Source organism: Kryptolebias marmoratus, linkage group LG8, assembly GCF_001649575.2.
Source record: "Kryptolebias marmoratus isolate JLee-2015 linkage group LG8, ASM164957v2, whole genome shotgun sequence".
Lineage (NCBI taxonomy): Eukaryota > Metazoa > Chordata > Actinopteri > Cyprinodontiformes > Rivulidae > Kryptolebias > Kryptolebias marmoratus.
The window spans coordinates 5,304,498-5,313,981 of NC_051437.1; the positions used below are offsets into that span (position 1 = coordinate 5,304,498).

A 9,484-nucleotide genomic window follows, 5' to 3' on the forward strand; every position below is an offset into this window, starting at 1 on the left:
TTAGATTCCAAAGGAAATGTATTTGGGCCATTTTTGACCCACTTGCAAAAAATGTTGGATAGTAGTCCAAAAATTTAATTTTTACAAGTGATATGAAAGGTAAAAAAAAAAAAAAATTAAATTGCATGATATTAAAACCATGTTATTTTAGGAATACCTGGAATATGAAACAATAGCAACTTTTCATTATGAAGATATTGCCAAAAAAAAACCTATCTGGGTCATTCTGACCCACTTGTACAGCTTAGGGTTAACTACAGTCATTTGTTTCATTATTCATGCATGTTTTTCCACCACTTGATCTGTAAAAAAATACAAATTAAAAATGCTGTATGTAATTTTCTTTAAGTAAACTTAAGTCAGAAGTTTACATGTTAAATAAAACAGTTTTTGTGAATATTTCTCAGACAAAATAGTTCAATGAACATTCAAGAGGGATTTCACCATTTTTGCCTGAAAATGGATACTGCTACACACCAAGCGGCTTTTCTGGGAAGAAAAAAAATCCCTCACTTTTGCTCATTTGTTTTTTCACTTCTTCATCAAACCCGTCTGTGATTTTTTTCTCTTCACCACTACTGTCTCTCTCTCTCTCTCTCTCTGATGCTCTCTTTGTCAGGCTAATGTTCTTGTAGTTACACATTGACATGTCCCTTGTTGCCTCATTTGTCTGTTCAGTGATTCGTGTCCTCTCTTGTCCCAGCAGTCTCAGTCGTCCAGGTCTCTTGTGTCAGATGGCCGCATGGGGAAGAGGAGATCGCTCTCTAAGGAGAGGTTGCTGCCTAAGTCTGCGATGCGGCTGCGCAGCAGGAAGTGTGTCCTCCTCTGCAGGAGCCTCTGCTGCTCCTGCTTCAGCTCCACGTAGGACCGAGAGAAGGTGTGGAAGATGGATGTGACGGGGAAGGCCATGAGGAGGATCCCGCTGAGGATACTGCTCAGAGCCACCACCTGACCCGGGATGCTCCGAGGCACCATGTCTCCGTAACCCACTGTCGTCATAGTGATGACAGCCCACCAGTAGGTTGCAGGGATGCTTGTGAACTCCTGTGTGGAGCCTATTTCAAACTCAATCACATACAGTAGCGGGGAATACAAAGCAATAGCCACACACAGGAAAAGGAGGAGTAGTCCAAACTCCCGCGTGCAGCGCCGTGCTGTCAGGCCAAGAGTCTGCAGGCCCAGAGAGTGCCGAGCCAACCGCATCACGTAGAGGATCCGCAGGGCCCTGAGGACACGCAGCACCAAGCCCACTTTGTCAAGGTAGCTATTGCCAGAGCCGAGCTGCTTTTCTCCTTTGGAGGTATTGTCCACCAGTAGGTTAATGTAGTATGGCAGGATGGCCACCACATCGATCAGGTTCAGTGGCTTTCTGAGGAAGGTCAGTTTCCTGCGGTCTTGAATGAAGCGCAAGGAGAACTCCAGGGAGAACCAGGCCACACACACGGTCTCCACAATGAAGATGTTTGAGCACATCTTGGAACACTTACCCTGTGGGAGGAAAACATATATGAAAATCAGAATGTTGTGCTATAATCACTAGAGGGAGCCACTTTTATGTGAAATCCTGTTGGCAAAAAAGCTACACAAGGCTGCAGAACTGGGTGCAAGAAGTAATCATTTTAAGTGAAGGCAAACTTTCTTTGTTAAATAAATGCTGACCTAAAGCTTTGCGCCACAAAACAAGTAGTAAGCAAACCTCTGTAAAGGAGAAGAATAAGTCTGGACCTGAACCCTGTAGAACATCTGTGGAGAGATCTAAAACTATCCCTCCATTAGCCCATCCAACATGGTTGAATTTTACCAAATTTGCCAAGACAAAAGGAAAAAACGTCCACAGAGAAGTGATCACTTCATACAGCAGCTATTTCTGGTACAAGTTTTTTTAATCCTCCTGTGGCCTTCAAGTCAAATGGACCTAAAATTATAAGGGCTTCTCTGCCTCTCTATATAATGTAATCAGAACGTTGTTTTGTTTGTCAATGGCATTGTTGATTTTATGGGGTCAATCGAGATAAAAAACACAATAAGAAACACAGCAGTGCATAAACAAGTTAAGCTTTGCTTTTTACCATGGATTAGTTAGGCAATTTCTTTTGTCTTCATTGATATTATTGATATTATTTGGGTAGATAGGTAAAGAAAAAAATTGCAGATGTTGATTTTTGTCAAACTAAATTGTAAATGTGGAGGCTGTATTGACTTTAGAAGAAGTGGAATCAATCAAACTAATTCATGTCTTTATATTTATCTGAAAGAATGCAAAGTCTGCTGTGAATTTGAGAAAGTACATTGATTCTTTTGTTGCAAAGTGCCCTTTTTATCCTTGTTGACCCATACTGTGAGTATATTCATACATTCTTTTCACATTTGAATGACACCTAATGACATTTTAGCCATTTAGTTTTGATAAATATCCCATAAAAGACATGGAATAACTTTCATATTCTCTGTGGTAAATGGTGAATAGAATTAGGAGGGGAAAACGATAATAGGCTGAGTTTAAAACATAATATGTGACAATTTCAATGAGCCTTTAAATGCATAATTATAATTATATATATATAAAAACTTCCAAATGACAAAATGTTTTGAGTCATTCAGAAATAAACAAACAACAACAACAAAAACAAATATTTTTTTTTAGGTGGTACAAGCTTATTTAAGGTAGTGCTGTTATCTGGTATCATAAACTGGTTTTTGGAATCTGATTATTGACACTGTTAACGAAGCAGCCTTACAGACTTACTGAGAGAATTAACTGTGAATACAAAACAGAGCTGCCGGGTCAAAAAAAATATTCAGATCAAGAACTTTCATTAAACATCCTTTTCATTGTTTTCTCAGACCATGGACTGCGTTTAATTCAGAAGTGTACCTTATTACAGTTTAAAATGTGATTCTTAAGTCATTTCCATCTAATCACTCTCTGGAGAGCGGCTCAGTAAAAATACACATAAATCAACACTATGTCGTTTTAGCAGTTGGAAAGTACAATGTAGCTATCACTCTTATTTTTGATGAAAAACCTTTACTTTAAAGTCATCCATTTATAAAATATATACTTTACACGGAAATGTATGTGTATGACTTCATTAAATAATTAAATTATTTATTTATTTTGACAAAAGAGGGTGAAGCTCTAATTTCAGGGGTGACTGAAGTCAAACTTAATAATGAAACACACTGAGGTGGCGTTGAATATTTTTTCTAATCAGGGAAACACAGCAGTACATGCCCTGACTCTCCCAGCACTGTCTCTTGTTCAAGAGGAGGTTTAAAATGAAATGAAAGGTGAAAGCGGCATAATTAGCCTTTTTTAAAATTTAAAATAGCGTGTCCGCTTACCTCTCTCCTTTAAAGTTGCTACTGCATAAGCCTTGAAGCACCCTTATTACTATTCAGCTTTTATTCTTTTAATTCCAGAGTGATTTTTAAAACGCTACTTTTCTTTAGAAAAACCCAGAAAAATAATTCATCAAAACACATGGCTCAATCTGGAAGGGTATGCTATGACTTTTAGTAGCAGTACATTGTACAAGGTAGAAAAAATTAACAAAAAGGGTGAAAATATTCCCTATAAGTTTAAGGTCTAAACAGGTCTCAGAAAGTTGGAATTTACATGACTAAACTGGTATTATATTGTTACACAATTGCAGAGTAAGTTTTGTCATTATTGGAAATTTTACTCACAATGTGATTATGTCGCACACTAACTTTTGAGGTATCTAAACTTTTCAAAAGAACTTTGCAAAAAATAATACTGCTTTATTCCTTCAATTTTCACACTTTTTATACATCAAAATGTAGGTACTTTTGTCTTCTCTCTCACAGTGTGGCTTTCATTGTTGTAGGATTTATAGTTTTCTTTCCAATCCCCCCAGAGTGCAAAGTTGGCACAGCTAAATTCTCATTGACATCCATTGTATCTGGGCTCAGAATTTTTCTTCAAAACTGCTTTATCTCCAGATTCAAAAAACAAACTACTGAAACAGGCTTTGACAAAAAAGATGGTACCCCTAGAAAAGATTTAAACTAATACATCCACAGGGACAGGTGTGTCCTGTAATCAGCATCACAGGTGTCTTCAGTCCTGTAATCAGTCAGTCTGCCTGTTTAAAGGGTAGAAGGTAGTCACAGTGCTGTTTGGTATCATGGTGTGTACCACAATGAACATAGAGCACAGAAAGCTAAGGACAGAGTTGTCTCAGGAGCTTAGACAGAAAATGATTGACAGCATGTTAAAGGTAAAGGATATAAGACTTAATGAAAAATGAACAGGCAGAACCATCCATCCAATCTCTTCCACTTATCCGGGGTCGGGTCGCGGGGGTAGCAGCCTAAGCAGGGAGACCCAGACTTCCCTCTCCCCAGCCACTTGGGCCAGCTCCTGCGGGGGAATCCCAAGGCGTTCCCAGGCCAGCCGAGAAACATAGTCCCTCCAGCGTGTCCTGGGTCTTCCTCTGGGCCTCCTCCCAGTGGANACNTGCCCNGAACACCNCACCAGGGAGGCGTCCAGGAGGCATCCTCACCAGATGCCCGAGCCACCTCAACTGGCTCCTNCTCGACGTGGAGGAGCAGCGGCTCTACTCTGAGTCCCTCCCGGATGACCGAGCTTCTCACCCTATCTCTAAGGGAGAGCCCAGACACCCTGCGGAGGAAACTCATTTCAGCTGCTTGTATTCGCGATCTTGTTCTTTCGGTCACTACCCAAAGCTCGTGACCATAGATGAGGGTAGGAACGTAGATAAATCGAGAGCTTCGCCTTAACAAGCAGAACATCAAATTATAAAGGAGCAAGACCGGAATTTAACAAAATGCATAATAACCAGCCACAAAGCTTCTGAGAGAATGTCCTTCAGACAGATAAGACAAAACTGGAGCTTTTTGACAATAAGTCCCATGTGTTCACAGACCCAACAATGAAACAGAAAAAAAAAGAACCCTGATCCTACAGTGAAACATTTAGGAGGTTCGGTTCTGTTCTGGGGCTGCTTTGCTGCATCTGACACAGGGTGTCCTGAATCTGTTCAGGGTCCAATGAAATATCAAGACTATCAAGACATTCTGTAGCTAAATGTGCTGCTCAGTGTCAGAAAGCTTGGTCTCACTCACACATCATGGGTCCTCCAACAGGATAATGACTCAAAACACACAGCTAATCATATCATCATCAGACATCAGGAAATTCTCAGAACAAAACATTGGATTGTTCTGAAGTGACCTTCTGAGCCCTGATATAAATCCTGTTGAACATCTGTGGAAGGAGCTAAACCTGCAGTCTGGAGAAGGAACCAGAGACAGATGGAGCTGTTTGTTCATGTTTGTTTGAACCAAACTACCTGTGGACAGGTGCAGACGTCTCAGAGAGAGTTACAGAAATCACTTGACTGCAGTGACCGACTCAAAAGTTGTGCAACAAAATATTAAGTTAAAGGGACCATCCTTTTTGTCAAGGCCAGTTTTATTTTTTTATTTAGTTGAACCAAAATTTAAAAACAATGTCTGATTTTAGTTGATTATGGGTCTTTTAAAAAATTATTATTACTTTTGTCCATTTCACATTTCAGAAAGATTTGTAGGTTCTTTATTGCAAGGATACAAACACATTTGACTGCCATTTTGAAGTTTGACTTAAATCTTTCTAATTGCCCTCCTGTGTTACCTATTGTACATTACCTTTTTTAACTTTGGTATCATAACATTCTGTTCTTGAATAATGTTTAAATTTTTTCTGGTGTAAAAAATAGTTTAACTCACCGCCTCCTCCTCCTCTCTCATGGTGGGCAGGGTGCTGATGGAGAGGTTGATGGCAGTTATGGCTACAAACAACACTGACAAACATGCAAAGATCTTCCCTGGCAGGCCGGACTGAGGCCTCTCCACCATGTCTCTCAGTTTGCTCATGCAATGACTGAATCTGGACTCAACCATCCGCTCCCTGCGCCCATTCTCGGAATCCAATAGATCCTCCAGGAATTCCTCCTCTTCCTCTGCTCTCTCCATGGCTTCAAACTCCTCCAGACGCTGCAGCAGACGTCGGCGGCAGCACCACTCCAGGCTCTCCTCTGGGACTCCCCAGTAGAGCAGCTCCTCTCTGAAGGAGAGGGCGCACATCTCCCTGAGAGATCGCAGTTTCCCTGCCCGCAGGAAGGTTAGGATGGTGCGGAAGGCGCAGGGGCTGCGGTCAAAGAAGAACTCATTGTGTGTAACATCATAGTCATCACAGATGTGCATGATCTCATCAAAGCTGCTGCAGAGGTGCAGCTGGCCCAGACGAGACAGGGGGAAGTCCTCTAAAGTGGTCCAGGGTAGCTGGTAGCGGAGGCCCCCCACATTGATGATGGCATGGAGCTTCCGCGCACTGGACAGGGGGATGTCAGGGATGGTGCTTAGCTCGGGGGCAAGCTGCGCCCTCTTGTAGAAGGCTCCTTTACGAGCCTCCTCCTCTTGTTGGTCAAGAGGGTTGTGGGTAGTGTCAGAAGCACAGCTCAGGGCACTGTAGTCATAGTCAGAGCCATCACCCGCCAACAAGGTCATCTTTACTGGTCCGTTCACATCCCCGTGCTCAACTTCTTATCAGCATGATCTCACCTTCATGGAGATTAAACAAAAGAGAGAAAATAGTTTGTAATCCACCTATAATGGGAAAATCTGTCACCAATTAAAAGCCTAGCATTACTGAAAGGAATGCATATCACCCGCCACTTTTTATGCCAGTTTTAAACTAAGATCACCAATGTTGAGGAATAATAGTATTATAGCAGTTTTGGTCAAACCTTGTAAATAAAGATATGTATAATCTCGTGTAAAAGCTTGTGGGATGTATTAGCTCTTTTAAGCCCCTTTTCCACTGGCTCTACTTCAGAAGGCCCGCTTCACTCGGCCCGGCTTGGCTCTGCTTTGTATGTGTTGAGGATGACTCAGCTAACACCAAACCAAACCTTAGCTCAATAAGTGTAAAACTGACTGAATTATGGTCATTTATGTGTTTGCTGTGATGGCTATCTTCAATTGGAGTCATGCCAAACATTGATCGGTTGTAGATGGACATGCAGTGACTATTTCTTGAAGATTTCATTCAAATTTATCCAGGGATTTGTGAAATACGTATTTTGGTAACAGACAGATAAACACATGCACACTGACACAAGCATAAACATTATTGCACTTTTGCCTCAAATGGTGAACAGTGAAGCAGATTCAAATGCTAGCATTTAAAAAAGTAAAGCAGCAAAAATTCATTATTCATAAATAAAAACCTGCATTGTTCTGTGAAAGAAGGTTGGAGCGACATGGATACATATATTTTTTGCTCCAGTGTTTTAGTCATTAAAACATAGACAGTGGCTCTTGTTTCGCTGAAGATGAGAACCACAATGCACCATTACTGTTGCAGGAAGCACTTAGACAGGTTGCATGTTGTTTCTAATAGCTACTTATTACATTCAGAAGGTTCTGACCACAGAAACCCCCACTCCCTGAAAATATCACTTTTTATTTCCAATTTCTGAAAAGTTTAGGTACTGCAAAAAAATATCTGTAATCTTTACAATTTTGTCATGTTACATTGAGAAACTTTAAAAAAAATTCACTTTGATGTTCTGTGATAGTCCATCACAAAGTATTGTATAATTGTGAAATGGAAAGAAAGTGATAAGTGGTTTTCCCTTTTTTTTTCTCAAATAAAAATCTGAAAAGTATCCAGCTTTAACTCTGATAACTAAAATCCAGTGCAACCAATTATCTTCAGAAGGTCACTAATTAGTAAACAGAGTCCACTTGAAGCCTATTGGTTGAAAATGATTCAAACTATAGTCAAACACAAGCAGCTAGAATGTAAGTCATACTGGTAGACACAAGAGAAACAATATATATATATATATATATATATATATATATATATATATATATATATATATATATATACTACTGTATATACTGTATATATATACTGTTCATTTAGCAATTGATGGCCATTAGAGGACAGAAATACATCTAAACAAAACCACAGACACTCATAAAATAAATGCTGTTAGTGTTTAATCTTTAACAAACAGCAAAAAAATGTATTGAGTTTGTTTACAAACTTTGTTGGAAGTTTTTGGATAAATATTCCTTTGCCCTTTGTTAGTTGTATAGTGTCTGGCACAGCTCTCTTGTGTTCATATTAGTTTTACAGACAGGCATTGTTTAGCTATAGATGAGGACCGAAAGTCAGGGAAAACAGTTAAGTAGCAGGGTTATGTTTACATTCCCAAAAGACAGATTGCAGATTACCTTTTTTAGGCAAAAAATTATTCAGACTGTCACTTATTTTTGTATGAATACAGTAAAATAGACACAAACATGTAAATGTGTGAACTTTGCAAGAATGCAGGAATTTTCACTAGGGAATAAGCAAAACAAACTGCATACATCACTGTCAATCATCTTATCCAAGTTATAGTGCAGAATGGTTTAGATGAGTTTCCTAAAAGGGGATATTATACATTTTCAGTATATTTTTATTCTGGGAAATCTGAAAAGATGAGCACAGCCTGACCTTTGAGAAATATATTTTCAACAAGGAAATATGAGAACATTTCTCTCCAATGAAACATGTTTTTGCTGTAATAAAGACAACAGAGTAGTTCTCCAATTTAAAAAATTAAGACACTTATTTTTGCATTGTGGTTCAAGTGAAAAACTAAAACAGTAAGAAAGCACAGTCCTCCCCCAAGACCTAAGTCCTAATTTAACTGTCTAGGAGACATGTTTTAGTGTAATTTCAAATTCAAATTTGATGTGTTTTGTCATGAATTTATAAGCATTTGAGTTTATAAAGTAAGTAAAATGTAATAAATAAAATGCTTAAAAATTATAAGATATATCAATGAGTTTGTCTATGGTCCTGTTCACATAGGAGCAGGGTTTTGTGAATACTCAAGTTTTTTTTTATCGTTTCAGCTTTGCATTCACACAAAAACAATATTTTAGGAACCTCAAACAATATTTTTTGAAAACAGGCTCCAGAGTGAAAATCCTAAAATGCCATCCTTGCATTTTTGTGTGGACAGCCAAAACACAATCTTTTGAAAATGATCATGTCATAGTTGTCAGTCCAGAAAAAAATGTTTGATTTTGGTTAGTATTTGCCACCCTCATATTTCTCTTCTTCTTGGGTTTACAGTTCATACCTAGCATGCAAATTTTGTGTGCATGCTCCATCTCTTGTTTCTAGTTTTGTTAATAATTGTTAGCCTGGTTCCTGAGTACATTAGCAATGTCTACTGCTCGTGTTCTCACTAAAACCAGGAAGATAGAGCACATAACACCAGTTTTAAAGTCCCTACACTGGGACTGTAGCTCAAAGAATAGACTTTAAAATACTGTTGTTAGTTTATAAATCACTGAACGGTTTAGCACCACAATACATTAAAGATCTGTTATCGCTGTACCAACCGTCTAGACCCCTCAGATCTTCTGGTTCTGGACTGCTCTGCAT

General features: G+C 39.1%; 1 protein-coding gene across 2 annotated transcripts in view; it reads right to left on the reverse strand.

Moving 5' to 3' along the window:
- The window catches only part of kcng1 (potassium voltage-gated channel, subfamily G, member 1), a 22,136-nt gene continuing 12,652 nt past the window's right edge, over nt 1-9,484 (reverse strand). For both annotated transcript variants that reach the window (XM_017419107.2, XM_017419105.2), the window contains 2 exons: nt 5,758-6,591; nt 1-1,488 (listed from right to left, as the gene is read on the reverse strand). In XM_017419107.2, coding sequence (XP_017274596.1) covers nt 709-1,488; nt 5,758-6,537 — 1,560 coding nt within the window. In that variant the 5' untranslated portion in view covers nt 6,538-6,591 and the 3' untranslated portion in view covers nt 1-708. The remainder of the gene's footprint in view (nt 1,489-5,757; nt 6,592-9,484) is intronic.